A 19,001-nucleotide genomic window follows, 5' to 3' on the forward strand; every position below is an offset into this window, starting at 1 on the left:
ATTCGGCGCCTTTTTAACACGTTTTTAACACGTTTTTCTTAACTCTGCTTCGCGTTTGTTTGTTGTTAAAATTGACATCGAAAATTAGCCCACTTCTGATTGCTCTAGAGATCTGAAATTTGGCATGCAGGCTACTTTCGCCTAACAATTTCAGATGCAATCATAAAAACTAGCAATTAGAGACCGTAATTAGCTTAATTTAATTACGCCCCAAGGACCATAAAATTGAGGACATGATTTCTAAAGATACCGACAAGACTGGAGGCCTATTGACACAGTTACTTCGACCCCAATCGATGTGAGCGCGCTGGCCGTGATCGTATAATAGTGGTTAGTACTTCGCGTTGTGGCCGCGACAACCCCAGAGTTTCTTCCAGGCATCTCTTCGGGGGGGGGCTAAGCCCCCCCCGAAAATTTTTTACCGCCCCCCCCCCCCCCCCGAACGAAATGAAATTTATATAATTTATATAGAAAATATATACTTTTAACAGTGTCCGCCCCCCCCCCCCCCCGAAGAAAGTTTACCGCCCCCCCGAAGATTTCAAGTGCCCCCCCGGAGAAAAAAGTCTGGAAGAAACACTGGACAACCCAGGTTCGAATCCTGGTCGCTCAAGATTTTTAGTCCGTGTATTTATAAACACTTAGTCAAGTCATACTTAATTAAGTCATTAGATAAAGTAGAAAATAAACTATATAAAAAACTTTTTAAAAAACCACGTTTTTCTTGTGGACTAAAAAGTAGAAAATAAATTTTTCTTTTGTGCTTAAAAATGTAACCCAGTGTTATTGTCACAAAGTTACTTCCTTGTCCCAGACTAACCCTATAAACATTGTATGATGCAGTGTAGACAAAATTTAGATTATTTAACGTACTTACATTTTTTGTTAAACTAAGTATAAGCAATACATTTTTAACCTCGTTTTTCAAGCATAGGTGGAGTCCTAATGTCCCATAAAATAAAATAAGTCATGTCTTCCTGTATGTCATAATTGTGTCTATCAAAAAATTTCAGGAACTCCTAACTTTCTATGGTTTATTTATTTTTCATAAAGATCTATTTCTTTTATTCTTATTTTTTTTTAAAACAGTTATTTTAAAATCATTTAATACATTGCAAAAAAAAAACCTAAAAGCTTTTGTTGTAGTTCAACTTTCCTTTATAAAATCTAGCACTAAGCTGGTCTGGCCTGGTGCTGCTAATTGACAATTGTCGCTATTAAGAGGAGAATGGAGAGCCAGCTAATTACTATGGCTGGGTGACTAATTATTTGTAATAGCCCCAGCAATGCTGATCCTGGTAGTGTTAAATGAAACATATTTATGAACCCAAAGAGTAAGATCATCAAGTCATTAAGTATGTCGCTGTACTTCAGTTTCAAGTGGGTTTAATGTATTGTGGTATGAATCACATTGCTCATTTTCTAACCAATGTCAGCTTGTGTAGCTACAATTTGAAAGCGTGGTTTTTTTTTTTAATTTTAGTTTTTTTTTAAAGGTAAAGATCAGTTTGAGTTATTTTACTTTTATTTATTTATTGCATCAGACTTTGGTTAGTTTGATGGGTTTTTTAACCCATTAAACATATATTTTCAATTTTAACAGTAGTTGAATTAAAGAATTTTTTTTTCAATGAAACTTTATTTCTCTTGTCGTTGTAGTAGTAAATTATTCAAAAACTATTTTTTTTTTTATGTTTTGTATACATACATTTTAATTCTTTATAAACATGTTTGTATTTTTGAATGCAGTTTATTGTGTAGCCTATAAAAAGTTTATATTTTGTCTTAGTTTCTTTCTGGTTAAATTAGTTTAAATTTTTTTGCAAGTGTCAATTTGTTTAAATAAGTACTTCATGATAAATGCTGGTAGTGAACCACATACACACACTTTCTCTTTACTATAATTGATTGCTTTATACCTTAAGCTTCTAATAATCTAAGCATTTGCCTTCTATGTATACAATATGTGACCTTATATATATTTGCAATAATTATGATGTACGTATGCAACATTTATGTTGTCAGTAGCTAGTCCATGGTAAACCATGCTTGTTTTACAATTGAGCTGGTTTTAGGCCTATTATAGAAACAGCTTTTTCCCTTTATTAAAAGAATATTTAAATGTTTCTTTGATGGCAACTGAGTATTATTTTAACATTAATTCTGTGAGCTAGGTCACCTGTCAGGATAAGCATGCAATATTTGTATTTTGTAAACCATAAACTTTTATCAACACTCTGTTCTGTAGGTATTTGTCTTACCTTTTAAAAAATTACTACTGATTTTGAACTAATGAATACTGAATAGTGAATAGACTTCCCAATTGCAATGGACTTATGTTTTTATAATACTCAGTTATATTTTGTCTTAAAACTTTTTTTTACAACTAATAAGTAACTTTGGTTACTTTAGCAGTCATTAATTGTTAAAAAATTACAATCACTAGTCTCCATTCTTATTTACAGATGCAAGGCAAACAGAAGACAGGGCACAGAGAACATAACAAATCGGTAACGGATGGGTCACATTGAGAACATGCCTCATTTTTTACTGTCACAGACTGCCATCCTCTGTCTTTTCTTTTTTGCTTGCAGTCTAGCTGTGGAGATGAAGAGGTTCACAGCCAGTCCCACAAATTCTCCCCTCCAAACTCTGCTGGTAAAAAGTAATTCAGTTTACGCGGGAGGAAGAAACGCCCTATTTCAACTGAGCACAGACCTGGAAAAAATATCAGAAGTGGACAAGAGTCCCACAGAGAATTGTGAAAACGAAGCCGGTTGTTTCAATGATATAAAAATTGTCCAGTACAATGAAAGGAAAGATTTACTGCTGGTCTGTGGGACAGCTAGTTTTGGTTCTTGCAGTCTGCATTCACTTAAAAACATGTCAGTGTTTCGTGATGTAGGTGGAGCAAACACTGGTCCATATGTTGGCAGTAAAAAATCTTCAAAAGTTGTCCTGACAACGAAAGATGAGAGTAGCACTTTAGACTTAATTTTTGTTTTTCATGAGTATGATGGTAGGGACTTTAACAATTCACCCGTTGCTGTCTCTATAAGAAAGCTAGAATCTGCAAATGCTGACCCAGTGTTAAATTATGCATTATACGACCCAGTTTTGCATCAAATCTCATGGTTAGATATCAATCGGACAATAAAAAATAATTATTATATGTCTTTTATATACACATTCAAATTTGAAGGTTTTATATATTTTGTGATGAACCAACAGAAGAGTTTGAAATATGAAAATGAGGTCCGTGTTAGAATTGGACGAATTTGTTCTCAGTTGGACATTAAACTAGAGTCTTATGTTGAATTGGAACTCTCCTGTCTTGAGGGTGATTTAGAATTTAACAAAGCTACAGATGCAGTGTTTTTTGAAAACACCTTGTACATTTCAACTGTCCGACTTCAGCCATCCAACCGTGATGACATTGATTTCAGCAAAGGGTCCGCCATATGTGAATTCCCTATAGCAAAGATTAACGATGGCTTCAGGCAAGGTATACTGCTTTGTTATAGTGGTTCCAAAGGTTCTCAACTAGAATGGCCCAAGGGTGAGGAATTAGCATGTGTTCAAGATGGTGTAAGTGGATTACATTTTGCTTTTAACAACAATTTTTATATGAATGTATTTGTTTAAATTCTTTCCTTGTTATCATTTATGGGTTGTTAAAAAAAATAAAAATACCAGAGAATGTCAGTGAAAAAAAATAATACTTTTCCCTTCACATTTCTCTTCCAGAAGACAGTTTTCTATATTAATTTTATTTTAGGAAATTTAGTCTCCTGATTTTGTAATCCTCTCTATTTTAAGAAGGACAGAAGTAAAATGTTTAAACATTTTAGTAGCACTTATGAATTTTTCAGCTCATGGTCAGTAAATTTGTCAGTATTGACTACATAATGTGGATGTTTTTGTTAGTACCCATTATGTTTATGTCTTCAATCTTAAAAATAACTAAAGAAATAGTGATATAATTTATATGCTCATTTTGATCAAGATTAGTTACAGTAAACTGATTGCTGCAACTCATCAAGATTGTAGTCCTTCATATAAAAGCAATCTTGGAGTAAGGGCAAGCACTCCCACCAAGAGTACACCTCCTATAATCAAACTGTCAACAATAGTGACATCCATAAAACCTTACTATGTTGCGGCAGACACAACTAAGATGGTGTTCCTGGTTGGAGATACAAATGGAACTATTAGAAAGGTGGTGTATTCTGTTATTCTTCTTTTTTAAAGTTTTGTTTGAACATGTTCCTGTTATTCACTGTTATTCCTGTCAAAGCTGTATTGATTGTATTGAAAACATGTATTATACTACAGATCAGAAAATATGACAACCAATATAAAGAATTTTTAAAAGTCAACCTTGGTCCAAATCCTATTAGTAGCATAGAAGCAGAGTCGGAACAAAACAACAATATGTTCATTCTTACTGGTGATTCAGTAAGTTAAATTTTTTTAATATATAAATTGGGTTATTTTGATGCTTAGTTGTTTTTGTTACTTGTTTTTTTCTGTTTGAAAATACAATTTTCTAAGAACTTATTTTAAAACCAAAGGCAATCATTCATAAGTGTTAAAATGGCAATCATTCATAAGTTTTAAAATGTAAACTATTTTATTTCATTACAAATTCCTAAGACTGGTTTTTTAAGGGTTGGTCCATATATTGTGGGGTAGGTGAGGGGAAGTGTTCAGACTGTTGTTATCATGTATGATAAGGGGGAGGGGAATACAGAAGGTGCGTTGTCACACTTTTTGCAATTTAAAAAAAAAAAATTTTATTCTGAATTTTAGCGGTCGCATTGTAATTTAATTCAAAATAATTTTTGTAAATTGTAATAAATACTGAGCAACTTACCTAATTTAGAACCAGTTCAATTAATATTTTTAGGAAAAATAAACAGTTAAAACTGCTTTTCGTAGAGGGTTAACAGTGAAGCATTACTTCAGTTATTGGGACAGATCAGAGGGATCTAGTTGATGTCGAGCAGTGGAAAAAATTGTCAAAAAGTGTGAGGTCCCTTATAGATGACACCTTATGGAAACTTGCATTCTGAAGCACAGGAAATCTTATCGAGTGCTTCATAAAAATTCAAATTAATCTCATTGTGATTCTTTTTGGAACTTAAGCAATTTTTTCTTACACATTTTTTATTCCTTCAACTTACTCATGAAATAATTGTTGAAACCACTGCAAGAGTTTCACATGTTTGAATAATTTTTTATTTTGAACAAATTTATTACAAACCACATTGTAAATTTAAAAAAAAAAAAACACTTAAGAAACAGCAACAAATCAATGTTTGATTGCAAACTTCTCTAGGTAGTGAAATTTCCTGCGTCCTCCTGTGGTCTTTACTTAGACTGTGAGGCTTGTATAACCAGCAGGGATCCACTGGGGTGTGGGTGGTGTGGGGACTCCTGCACTAACCAGTCTGAGTGTGCAGAGAAAGGCGAGTCTTGGAAAGCCACTGAGAATTTGTCATGCCCACCAATCATTTACTCTGTAAGTACACTAGCTCATTTTTTTTTATAACTCTGTCTATGGTGCATTGACGTCCAGATGCGGTTCTACAGCTCCTTGCACAAATATCAATGGTTATATAATTTCATTTTTACTGGACGGTGGGGTACGATTTTACCCTGCGTTCAGTGGTATGAAAGATAAGTCTGGTGAGAACCAAAGGATAGAATCGAACGATGCAAGTTATTCAAACCGATATCCAAGCCAGTTAGTCGGCGTTTGCCGTGTTGAGGCCTGACTGGCTAATGGGAGACACCTCCTGAGCTGGTGATATCCGTAAAGAAAAAAATAAAATAAAACAACAGCTTCTAAAGTGGATTGAGATAGTCCTAGAATAATATTATTTGATTACTAATTTTACTATTCTGGCGAAACATGTCTATGTTTTTATATGAATAAATATTATTTCATATTTAAAGCTATTTATTTTAAATAACAAATCAACTTTATTTACCTCATCCTAATTAAAATACTGAATATTGAACTAAAAATGTTGTGGCTCTTTAAAAACTGGGAAAGTTTGTAAATTGTAACTTTTGGCTCTTGCGTATCAAAAGGTTGCCGACCCCTGGTTTAAGGAAATAAAAAATCTGATTTTAAATATATGCCTGAAAGATATCAAAATTTCATCATTTCTTTCACATTTTTGTGTTTTAAATTTGATATATTGTTTCTGTCTCAATGTGTTTACAAGTTAGATTTTTAAAATATTCATTATATTTCCAGATTTATCATTCTCTACTTCCTGTACTCTTTTTTTTGTCACAGATCAGCCCAAAATCTGGCCCAACAAAGGGCGGAACAAAATTAACAATCACCGGTAAACTTTTCGGGAATGAAAAAGCTGAAAAAAAAGGGACCATAGGAAAATTTGAGTGTGACATCAATGCAATTGAGTCAAACTCTACTGTGTAAGTTTATAAGCTGGAGAGAGAAATACTGGTGTTTATTTCATTGTTGGTACCTCTATGTTTTCCTGTGCAAGTATATAAACTGGTAGAAAATTTGGAAGCTTTATTTTATTGTTGGTACCCCTATGTTTTCCTATGCAAGTATATAAACTGTTAGAAAAATAGGAAGCTTTATATTATTGTTGGTACCTCTATTTTTGCCTTGCTTGTTTATTGAGATTATTTCCTCTACAAGTGTTGATGGTACGGCAAGAAGAAATTAACTTTTCCACTTTTTGTCTGGGTACATAAAAGTACAGCTTTGTACTATGGGGTGGTGTGGTCGAGTGGTAGAATAAATGAATGCTGACCCAAAGTATCAAGTTTGAATTCGGTTTCAAGTTCTTTGAACGTCCCTGAGCCCACCCAGCTCTGATGTGTAGCCTACCTGGGAAAGTAAAGACAGCTGACCACAGTGTCCCTTCATATGCCGAGGTCACAGAAACTGGTGAACTCTATTTCACTTGCTTCATGGACCATTAGTTTCTAAACAGAAATTTACTTTTTTTTATAAACTGTACTAGAGTGTTATCAAATGCTATGTTGTCAATATTAAATCTAAAACTAATTTACTTTGATTTTACATAATAACATACATACTAATTAATTTCTATGAGTTGGTATACTAATTGATATTAGCTAATAACATTGTAACTTGTTTTATACTCCATTGTAATAACATTTTTGCTTCAACATATAGGGTGTACTGCATTACTAGATCATCCGATACTGAATTCTACAATGTTGTTAACATTTATGTACATGATTTGACCACCCCACTAGAACGCCCATTTCATATCTACGGAGCGAATAACTCTAATGATTTGTTCTTTTATAAGGTATTGTAGACATTAGAACTGCTTAACTTTTTAGAAAAATGTCTATGGAGCTTTTTAATATTAATTTCAATGTTATTATTCCTCATCAAAGGTTCCCACTGTTTCTACCTTTTCACCACAAAGAGGTCCACAGAGGGGAGGTACAAAAATAACCATTTTTGGACAGAATTTGGATATTGGTTCAAGTATCAATGTGACTATTGCCAATAAACCTGCCTGCATTGTTGACACAGACAGGTCTGTAGTTTGATATTGTTCTTTTAAAAAAAAAAAATTATAACTAATTTTTCCTGATTTCATTTTACATTTTTTAAAAATTCTTTACAATTTTAAAATGCAATACGATTTACTTAATATAAACTATAAATAATTTATAAGCACATATATTTTTAAATTAAAGTTTGCCTAAAATTCTTTACCTGTTTTTTTTAGAACGTCTCCAAATGAGTTATACTGCACCACCAGAAAGTGGTCAGAATCTCTTGGTAAAAGACGCCGTCGCTATGCCAACAGGGCTAAGGAATATGGTTCACTGCAAGTGAATATTGACAATGAAAAGTTGACTGCACAGAGTAACGGAGAAGACATTAATTTCTTCTACATGCCTGATCCACAAATAACATTAATCAGCCCTAAAAAGTCAATACTGAGGTAACCTTTTTATTTTCTCCACATCCCTTGCTTCTAAAATTAAACTTAAAACTAATCATTGATTTGTTTCTGTATCAGTAAGCCTCAATTAAATATCTTATATATATATTTTAAAAATTCCTAATTTTTGTTTATAAAATCCAAGCAAATCATGAACCCTGTACAATTTAAAAAGAGTATTTTGTTTTGTTTAGTATACAAGCTAATGCTCCCCCCCCACCCCCTCTAGAAAACAAAAAAGGGGGGTTGTGACCCATAGATTAGGGAATCCATGAGTTATATAATATCCAAGCACTATCCTCAAACTTGCTAATTAAACTGGTTTTTATTAAGTTTTTTTTTTATATTAAATTCAACCACAGTAGAAGTATCTGCTTTCTTAAATTTTGTTTACGATTTCAGTGGAGGAATTCCAATAACAGTCACTGGCAATAACTTAGATGCTTCTGTTGCACCAGTTATGGGTGCAACTTCTAATAATCAAGAATTTGATTCCACCACAGTAAGTTGTAGAACTTTTGGTAGTTAAGGCAAGGAAACTATCCAGATTTTTCTCATTTGACAGTAAAACTTATATAATAAAAAATTATTCTGTAAATAATGAAATGACCAGTCTTCTTTTGTAAAAGTAATAACATTAGTTGTTTTTTTTTTAAGTTTTGAGAACAGTTTCATTATCTCATATCTAAACACAGACATGCAAGGTTGATAGTGGTGGAACTACAATGATCTGTCCTTCGATAAATATTCCGAAACCAGAAAATGTTCAAGCCTATTTTTTGTTTGATGGAAATAAAGTGGAGTTGCAGTCATGTAAGTTTACTCACTTAACAAAGTACAAAACTATTTTATTTTTAACTTGCACTATAAAAGGTAAATACCTGTAATCAGGGTTCGTACGCAGTCTGGAAAAAGTCTTGAATTTAGAAAAGTGAATTTAAGACTTAAAAAAGTCTGGAAAATCGCTAGTTTTTGGGCTGGATTTTTTAAAAGTCTGGAAAAAGTCTGGAATCCAGTTTTAGAAACAAAACTCCGAAGTCCATATTTTCCAAGTTAAAAAATTGCTATTTTTAGGTGAAATTACTCCAATTTTTTTCCCCGCGCTATCGCGCGGGTTTACACTGTTGTGACTTTTTTCGCTGGTTCGCAGAAAAAAAAAATGCTCAGATACTACGTCATTGGAAGAGGAGGGGAAGGGAGGGAAGAGATATTTTGTGTTGCGACTGACCGTGTGAATGTGTTACAAGTATTTAAAATTGTCATTTAAATTTAATGAAAGAATGATCGCCTTCAGAATTGTTAGGCTCTCGATTTTACCCGCTATTTTTCATTGTTTAAGTTTGCACGCAGACAGTCATAACAAAAAAATTATGTGGGAGGTGTATGAATGGTAGTTTAGATATAATTTATTTGTCTCTGAGGGTCATCCGTTTATGACATCCAAAGAAATTTCGGATTTTAACCCCCCCCCCCCCTCCCCCTTCCACACGCGTTCACTTACTTTGGGTTAATATTAACATTTATAAGATTAATAAGTCGCGAGGCCTCCTTGGGTTCATACCCGTATTTCTGTTTGCTTCAGTCGTCCATAAATGACGTCACACTCGGGAAAAGTCGGAAGGAGGGTTTCAGAAAGTTTGACGACACGCTCTTGCAATAATGTTAGGGTAGATATAAATACCGTGTTTTCTTTACACGCTGGGATGGTTTTTAAAACACAAGCATAGATTTCAATGCTGACGATTAAAGCTAGACTACCCCGCCCCTTCTTGTAACTACGGTCACTTGTGTGAACTCACCATGACCCCAAGTTTGTAGTTGGTACTGCTGGGTAAGGAGGGTGGGGGTATAAGTCACATCTCAGTTCATGGTATGACGTATTAAACAGGCATACTGAAGCCTAGACCACTATGACCTCACAATGACCCCTTCACCGTGTCTTGTGGTTGTGGGGGGAGGGGGGGGGGAGGATACCGGCAATTTTTTTTTTATTGCAGAACCGTTCCTCAGCTATAAGTAGTATAAGTGTATAAGCATAAACAGTGAGTGATGTGGTTACAACCTGCAGAATGTTTTTTTTTTTGCTCCAATTTTTTTCCTTACAAGTAGCCTATATTAGGCTACTTAACAAGAGCAGGCCTAAATTAATACATTACGTTAGTATTCTTTAAAGTAATTAACTCTCACTATTATGCAATACCATTTTAATGATAGTTTAATTGAAAACATAAGCAATTTGATCATGAACAGATTACATAAGTCTAATGTTTAAAACAAAATAGCTGCATCATTTTAATCAATTATTTTAATTGTTAAAACTTTAGGTGGAGTTGAGTAGGCAATCTAGAAAAGTGATTTTCTGTCAATTTGGCTAAAGAAAGTTCAATATAAATATATCTCAACTGCCTAAAATAAATGTCAATTTAGTACAAGTAATTATGAGAGTACAAATGGTGCATCATTTTATAAATTATTCGCGAACACATTATCTGTATAAAGTCTGGAATTTTTCCAAAAAAGTCTGGAAAATGTCTGGAAAAAGTCTGGAATTTCATTTTGAAAAAGTAGTACGAACCCTGTGTAATAACTATATGTTATCACTAAATTGACATAAAAGAATGTTCTTGTATCCCATTTCCTATTTTTGATGCTTGAACAATCAAATATTTGTCAAATATTTGTCAATATTTATATCAAATGAAGCTTTCAATTATTGAAGTTGTTTTGTTGTTTTTTTTTACATTAAATTTCAATAAAATCTCTTTTGCCACCCTTGTAACTCATAATAAAATTGTGCGTGTGTTCATTTTTCTAATGTTTTTCATCTTATTTCTTTTCAACAGTTATATCGGACATACATTATTATCCAGATCCAGTTATTCTAAAATTCAAAAAAACTGTCATACAAAGTGAAGTGGATAAAGAAATTATTTTTTTGGTAAGAACATTTTGTTTGTTTGAGATTTGGTTTTTGGCAATTATATACTTCTTTTCAAATATTGTATAATGCGTTTAGGCAATTTCTTGTCGTTTCAAGCAAAATAACAGGTTAGGCAGTTGGAGTTGTTCTTTTTTTCTATTCTATTTCTAACTTTTTTGAAATGTGTAATTATTAAGTGGTTTTAAAATTGTATATCTGAGCCACTTTACCTTTTAATATTTAGTCTTTTTTTTTCATATTTCAAATACAGCAATTATTATTTTTATCAGGATATATATATATATATATGTCATTTTATCCTTTGTTAATCATTACCCTTATATCTCCTACATAGCTCTGTATGTTTTTTTCAACATCATATCAACTCTTTAACTTGTCACTATCAATGAGCATTCTATTCAAAATTTTAAGGGAATCTATGCCAAACTGATATTCATATTGTTTTCTTCTATTTAATGAAAAATAATACAACACGATTACATTATAATCATAACAAGATATACTCGTCATCTGTTCATGTGATTAAATATAATTAAAAACTTAATTTAAACTTTCATTTCAGGGCAAGGACCTGTTGTCAGTCAACAAAAGAGACATAATTGTGACAATTGGAGGCAAATTGTGTAATGTGACATATATTGATGCAAGTGAATTTAAATGCAAGCCAAATGTGTCTGGATTAAAAGTTGATGGCGGACCAAAGTATGCTGTTCAGGTGGGGATTTTCTAAATATTTTTACTGCACAGGCTTGTCATTCTGGGTTGGCACATTTTACCTGTTATGTTGTGAGATTCAAAAAGCCTTTTGTCTTTGTATAACACTAACTTCTATTGTCAATTATTTACCTCATGTGCTAAGTAATGTATTACACGTTGTTGTTGTTTTTTACTCTAAAAAAGTTCTTTCTTAATTTTAACCACCTTTCAGTTAAACAGCCTTGTTCAAATTCATTTAAGTTGGTCTTTGCTTTGTGAAAATCACATTTTTAAAAATCCCCTCTAGATAAACAGTTATCTTGTCTGATAAGTAATTGGATTTTTAAATTAAGTCCAGTTCCATTGACCATAAGGCATATTGAGCAGAGTTTTCTTTTTTTTTTACCTTGACATTTCACAGTTTTCACTACCCTAATATAGTCTCATTTATTGACCCCAAAGTGGGAGTTAAGTCTTCAGTCAAGTTTTACTTAAAGTTACTGCAGCTCTCGTATATGGTCAGCACAATGCTATACTTTAGCAGATTCACATAAGGAACTCCACATAGTCAACTCAGCGAGATATTACGGGCTCAAACCCAGGAAGAGAACTTATTACTTTTAAGTTAGCAATTTTATGTCTACCCATGTGACTAGCTACATTATCTCTTCATATGCCGAGGTCAAGAAACAAGAAACTCTAATTCATCTGTCCAATGGATTGCTAGGTCTAAAGAAGAATCTTTACCTTTACTTTATGTGACTAGCTAACCCTAACTTATATAAAAAATATATTAAAATTATACAGAATTTTATGATGTACCTCATTGAAGTTTGTCTTTAATTGAAACAGATTAAAATAGGAAACTTGGCCTTCAACACAACAGAGATTGGTCTCATTGAATACCTACAAGCAGCGGCAACTGCTATCTCAGGTGGCATCATTGCACTCATCATCATCCTCAATCTTCTTTTTATGGCTGTTATTATACTGCTTATAGTCATGAGGCGCCAACGGTGTGGATTCTTCAAGTACGTATTGCATTTAGGTTGTTTTCTTTTGTGTGTGTGTTCGAGAAGGGTGCAAGCAACTCTTTGTTTAAGGTGTAGGATAGATTTAAAAAAAGTAAAATTCCCTCATATCATCCATCACATCATCCATTAACCAGGTGAAGTAGAGTTCTTGAATTTTTAAAATCCTTATGATTGAGTGGTCAGCAGTACAAGTTATTTCACACAGTACATAGCCACTATTACATACCCTGACTAGAATCAGATCCCATTATGTCCCCTAACTAGAATCAGATACAGTTATGTCCCTTGACAAGATTTATATACCATTCAGAGCTTTAGTTAAGAATTCCAAATAAAAAAGACTAATGCTCATTCTCTTGACCATGTCATATAGCATAAAAAATTTTACTATAAAGAATTTAATTTGATTAATGATTTTAAAAAAGGTTTTGTTTTTTAACCAGCTAAAAAGCATTGCTAAATTGTCATGTAACAAACTAAATAGTATTAATATATCTACAACAATAATACATGCATCTGTATTTTATTATAAAATGTAGACCACCAAAGTATACAGTCAACAATCAAGTCCAGTTCACCCAAGAGAATACACCATTGAGGGCGGAGTCATTTCACACAAATAATCGTATGTCCTCATTTATAAATTATAGTATCCTACTTGCTATATTTGAATGTTGACAACAGAAATTAAATTAAATCAGTTAAATTTTCTTTAAATAAGTCTCCTCATTTTTAGGTTTCAAGTATCTAAGAAATACTGTTTTTTTTCAAATTAAATTAATTTCATTATCAGAAAAGTGAATTGTATAGCTTTATATATTTTTAGAGATGTGTTGTTTTTTTGTTGCCTTTTTCCTTGTCACTTTTTTCTGTCAACTTATCCTATATCGCATTTGTCCATGTCACCTCACAGAGTACAGTGATGGTGGTGCAGTGAGTGTAGGAGCTGAAGCCCACGCCCACATTGATGAAGAGACCCTGAGGTTAATTGAATCAGAACATCTTCTAGTGGACAGGGATTGTCTAGTCCTGGCTGATGAAATAGGAAAAGGTGCGTTGGTCAGCTTGTGTAGCTCTATTTCTCTCAAAAGCTAGTAAATTATGTACTTTTAGAATTTGTTTTTCTGTGAAGGTGGTAAATTTTATTAGAATTCCATTCTATGGATTGCTTGAATAAATTATACAAATGTTATAGATTGTCACATTTTTTTAAAGTATGCTTTTGTGCATGAGTTATACCATTTTTTTATAATTTCTGTTGTATTTCTAAAAGTCCTTCAGTTGGAGTAACATATTTTCTTAAAATTAACATAATTTATATAGAATTTGTTAGAACACTATTCAGTTTTTCTTTTATTTATAGGCAATTTTGGATGTGTGAAAAGAGGATTTTTAACCTTACCTGAGCAGAAAGGAGACATACTAGTAGCTGTGAAAACTTTACATGGTATGGTAACATAGGTTCAGTTGAAGAATTAGTTGCCTTCTGTTTTAATGAAACAAATTATCTAAGTTGAAGAAACATTTAAGAATTTATTGCCTTTGTTAAAAAAATCTAAACTTAAATTTGTCCTTAAAATGTCTCTAGGTAATAGAACTATGGATACAGCTGGGACTTAGAGCCAGCATATTATAACTTAGCTTATTATTTTAACTATAGATATTTTCAATAAAAATTTTATCCCAAATTTAGTATTTTTCTGTCATAAAAATAAATCCATTAATTTTTAATTATATTTTTATTGAAATGTTAAAAAAACGTGTGTTTCCTATCTGGTGGTTTACAGACAACAACCCAAGAGATATAGAGCTGCAAGGTTTCCTCCAGGAGGCCCTCAGGATGAAAGACTTCAACCACCCGAATGTGTTGGCTCTGATTGGAGTCTGTCTAGACCTGGATGAGATGCCTCTTGTGGTCCTGCCCTTTATGAAACATGGAGATTTACTTACATACATACGAGATGAGAAAAATGTAAGTGGTTAGCACGTTTTTAAATAGGAGCAACAATTTTTAAAAGTGGTACCCATCACAAGCATGTTACAAAAATAATCAGTTATAATTCACTCCTACTATAATGGAGATGAGTTTCTCTTGTTTGCACATATATTTTAATTATTACTTCCTAACACAAGTTTTCTTTTATATTTTGTGAAATCACTTAAAGTGAAAATGTAATTAAAACTTCCTTATTACTCATGTTATGGTTTGACTTGATGAGCCCACTAGAAAAACACAATTTATATTTCTATCAGCGAATGATTAATTCTTAAGTGTTGAAATGAATCATTTGATGATGGTACTACTCAGTGCTTTAAAAAAAAAAGACTGACTTCCTTTGACTGTTTAAGCCTTAGTTCTGTTGTAAACAATTTTATTTTTTGTTTTCATCCCCTATTATTGTAGTCACACATTATCCTAACCTAATGTTCTATAACAGTTTAGTTTAAGTTTTATTTTTTGAAGGCATGTTTTTTTGGTTCAGTTACCTTAGAAAAAGAAAATAAGAATATTGTACTGGTGAAAAAACCCCAAAAAAAAAAGGAATCTTAAATAAACAAAAGGGTTTACAACCTTAGATTTTTATTCTAATGAACCATAAATAACTTTATTTTATTGGAACTCTTTATCTCATTGTACTCCCAAGATGATCTGGCATAATGGATAGTGGCAGAATATCCATTGTAGTTTTATATACCCATCTTTTTTTTTATGATTTATGCATCTGCAGTAATATACCCACCATGTTGCCATCCAAAACATCAACTTCATAGTTACTGAATGGCTATATTTACTGAATGGCAACTTCAGTGACACACTGAATTTGTAGTATTCATATGTTCATAATACTTGCATTAAAAAAAAAAACTAGTCTTAATCTTTCTGTCTGATTCATTCGTAATTTAACCCTACCTATTATTTTTTGTTTTAATTTAAGTTTTTTTTTAGGAATTTGACTAGAAACTCTTCTATTATACTCCTCCTATTCCCTAGCTAGTAAAGCAGTTTAGCAACTTAACTAGATAACCCAATCTTGACTTGATATTTACATAGTAGCAGTTAAAAACTTTGCTGATCTGTCCAACCTTTTTAAAAAATTAGCTTCATTTATTTATTGATTAACCAATTTATTTCATAAATTAACCATCTCTGCTTTGTTGGTACAGAAAAACAAATCTAAAAAAAAAATAGTTTTTTTTTTATTTTTGGCATGTAACCAGCATGTGAAACTGTGTGGCTCTGATTTCAGCTACCTACTATAAAAGATTTAATTATGTTTGGCATTGACATTGCCAAAGGCATGGATTATCTGTCCAGTCTCAAGTTTGTACACAGGGATTTAGCAGCTAGAAACTGCATGTAAGTTCTTTAACATTAAAAATAAGACTGGCATTGGTTTTATAATCAGGGCTAAAATTTATGTCTTATTACTTTTTATTTTATATTATAACAATAATAACAAAAAAATATTTACTCATCTTGTGTTAACTGCATACTTCCCAATTACACATGTATGAAATGGATTTTCTCTAAAAACTCTTAAGCTAAGTAAAATGCATTTTGCATGAATAATGAGGAAAGATAACCTTAATCATAATATATATTAACATATTTGCATTATTTATCGACTAGTCTTTTTTAATTAGCATATATCTATGTCCACCTGATTAGAGACACTGAATAAAAGAATGCCAAAATATTTAGCTAAAATAGAGTTTTCAAACGACCGAAATATTTTTTCTAAATCATACATAATAACATCATAAGCAAAAAACTAGACTTAAGCTTTAGGTCTTAAATTTTAAAAATTTCTGACCCTAGTCGATGCATTTTACATTTGTCTAGCAACTAGATAAATGTTAAATGTAGAAAAATTTTTTTTTAAATATTTTTTAAAAAACAAGCAAATGTTCCATTCAGGTTGGATGAAGAGTTCCATGTCCGAGTGGCAGATTTTGGTCTAGCCAGGGACATCTATGAGAAAGAATATTACAGCTCTGCCAACAAGAAGGCTAAGCTTCCAGTGAAATGGATGGCCATTGAAAGCTTGGAGAAGGGGACATACAGCCCAAAATCAGATGTGGTAAGGTTATTAACCTCTTAATTTATATTTGTAAGATCATTTAATGTATAGTATGAGTAATTTTGAGTAATTTTTTTTTTTAAAGTATATGTCCTACTTTATTTACACTTATTTTTTTCTAACTAATCATTGGTCATGCCTCTTGTTTACCAATTTAAGAGTTTAGTTATATTGATATAGATGACCTTTTCAACAGCTTTTAGGTATGGTTAAATGTATCAATTGATTTATCTTTTTTTTTACATTTTTAGAATGCTTTACTTTAAGTATTTGATTGTATGTATTAACATTTCTTTCAAATTGAACAGTGGTCATATGGTGTTGTCTTGTGGGAACTGATGACTAGAGGTCTCATGCCCTATCCTGAAGTGGACAACTGGGATATAATCAGATACCTAAAGGCTGGGAGACGCATGCCTCATCCAAACTACTGCCCTGACCAGCTGTAAGCAATCACTACTCAATGTTGTTTTAGTTATTATTAGATATTTTACTTGGCATAAAATGTCTTCATGAATCTTTTTGTTTTAGCTTAAAAAATGTGAACTGTTATTATTCTTTTCTTTGTTTTGAAATCAAGATAAGCCTAGCAGTTTTTCTACATATTTTTATTTAGACCTGTGACCTTTTCCTATTTTTCCTCTTTGAGAAAAATTTTCCAACAGAAAAATTGAACTTGATAAGAATGACATTTTCTAAAAGTTTGTTTCAATTTTTTATTTCCTCAAATAATAAAAAAAAATTACCTCAAATTTTCTAATACCACTTCAAAAATCTTGGATAAATTAGGTCACGCAACAACCTACTATAAGTTTTTCTGCACATTTAAAAAAAGTTTACACTTGTGACCTTTTCCTATTATTCCTCTTTGAGAAAAATTTACCAACAGAAAATTTGAACTTCATAAGAATAACATTTTCAAAAAGTTTGTTGAAATTTTCTATAATAAAATAATATTACCACCTCAAAAATCTTGGATAAATTAGGGAAATGTAGGTCATTAGGCTTCTCTAAATGCTTTTTTTTTTAATTTAAGCTTTACATTTTCTGATTTAGTGGTGTTTAGTAGATTAATTTTATTTTTCACTCATTATCTTTGCCTGTCCAAGGGCAATAACCAGAAATATTACAAATAAATATGTATACATAATAATTTCTCCAGATATGAAATCATGCAAAACTGCTGGGCCGAGAACCCATCTGACAGACCAACCTTTGCCGAGCTGGTTGACGACATCACGGACATGGTGAAGCAGATTGAGATGAAGACAGGCATGATGAAGCGCAACATTGAATCCACATACGTCAATGTGGCAGAGTGCAGCCATTACCACTACAGGGATGCTGTGGATGGGATGGGGAACGCCAGGTCCAAGAAAGACCCCTCAAACAACAATCACAAAGTTGAGGAAGAGGATGATGTTTTTGATGATCAGCAAGTGACAGAGCACACATCATTAAAAGTTTAACCCCTTGCTTGTGTGTTAACATGAAAGTGTATTCAGTTGGTACACAGACTACTTTTAAATATTGTATATACAAATGTTGTAAAAACATTTAAGTTAGGCTAGCATATTTAAATATATATTTTTTATGTAAGTCCCATTTACCTCACTACAACAAAATTGTATTTACAGTATTTTCTTTGTAATATTTTTTTTTCTTTTTTTAATGAGTTGTATTACAGATTCAGTATATATAAATATTATTTTTTTGGGGAAAAAATTTTAAGTATTACACTTTCATTTGTAGTTTTATCAGATAGTTTTTTGCATTTCAACTAGGCCTACTCAGGTAACTTTGACTTATTGTAATTAGTATGACTATGTTTAGGCTTTAAAAAAAAAACTACAGTATGCTGTACAAGCTATGAACAGTAACATGAAATAAAGGAAAACAAAATATTCCACTAAGATTATCAATATCTGTTAACAATAATATTAATGTGCAGTGACTTAAGTATCATGTGATAATCACTCAGCTATACACAAGTAAAGAACTTTGAATTTTCTTTCACCTGATATCAATATAATTTTTTTTTTATTTTTTGGTCATGTTTCACAGATATCATAAGCCTCAAAATGTTTAAATTTTCAATTACATTAGTTAGTATGACAATGTTACTTTTTTTATTGAAAAAGATATATCTTCAAAAGTTGTATCCAATTAAAAATAATTATAAATATATACTCGATTTGTTGCAAACGTGTAACTACAAAGAATAAATTGTTTTTTTCTCTATTATTTATCTTTCATATTGTCCCAA

General features: G+C 31.9%; 1 protein-coding gene across 1 annotated transcript; it reads left to right on the top strand.

Annotated features, from left to right (window-relative positions):
* Nucleotides 1–2,535: 2,535 nt before the first annotated feature.
* Nucleotides 2,536–18,443, top strand: LOC131931298 (hepatocyte growth factor receptor). The gene is made up of 21 exons (XM_059288037.1): nucleotides 2,536–3,588; nucleotides 4,007–4,219; nucleotides 4,336–4,458; nucleotides 5,342–5,524; nucleotides 6,311–6,453; nucleotides 7,193–7,331; nucleotides 7,423–7,568; nucleotides 7,764–7,982; nucleotides 8,385–8,484; nucleotides 8,678–8,795; nucleotides 10,826–10,920; nucleotides 11,486–11,638; nucleotides 12,472–12,650; nucleotides 13,193–13,278; nucleotides 13,567–13,704; nucleotides 14,017–14,100; nucleotides 14,441–14,625; nucleotides 15,902–16,011; nucleotides 16,573–16,735; nucleotides 17,044–17,180; nucleotides 17,898–18,443. The coding sequence occupies exons 1-21, from the start codon at nucleotides 2,536–2,538 to the stop codon at nucleotides 18,202–18,204; spliced, it is 4,074 nt and encodes a 1,357-aa protein (XP_059144020.1). The 3' UTR covers nucleotides 18,205–18,443.
* The last annotated feature ends 558 nt before the right edge of the window (nucleotides 18,444–19,001 follow it).

Source organism: Physella acuta, unplaced genomic scaffold, assembly GCF_028476545.2.
Source record: "Physella acuta isolate Inbredline_101_S28 unplaced genomic scaffold, ASM2847654v3 ptg001940l, whole genome shotgun sequence".
NCBI classification, from domain to species: domain Eukaryota; kingdom Metazoa; phylum Mollusca; class Gastropoda; family Physidae; genus Physella; species Physella acuta.

Coding starts and splice junctions, on each gene's coding strand:
- LOC131931298 (XM_059288037.1), top strand. CDS start 2,536: ATGCCTCATTTTTTACTGTCACAGACTGCCATCCTCTGTCTTTTCTTT. Junction 14,101..14,440: donor AGCTGTGAAAACTTTACATG/GTATGGTAACAT, acceptor GGTGGTTTACAG/ACAACAACCCAAGAGATATA. Junction 17,181..17,897: donor AACTACTGCCCTGACCAGCT/GTAAGCAATCAC, acceptor TAATTTCTCCAG/ATATGAAATCATGCAAAACT.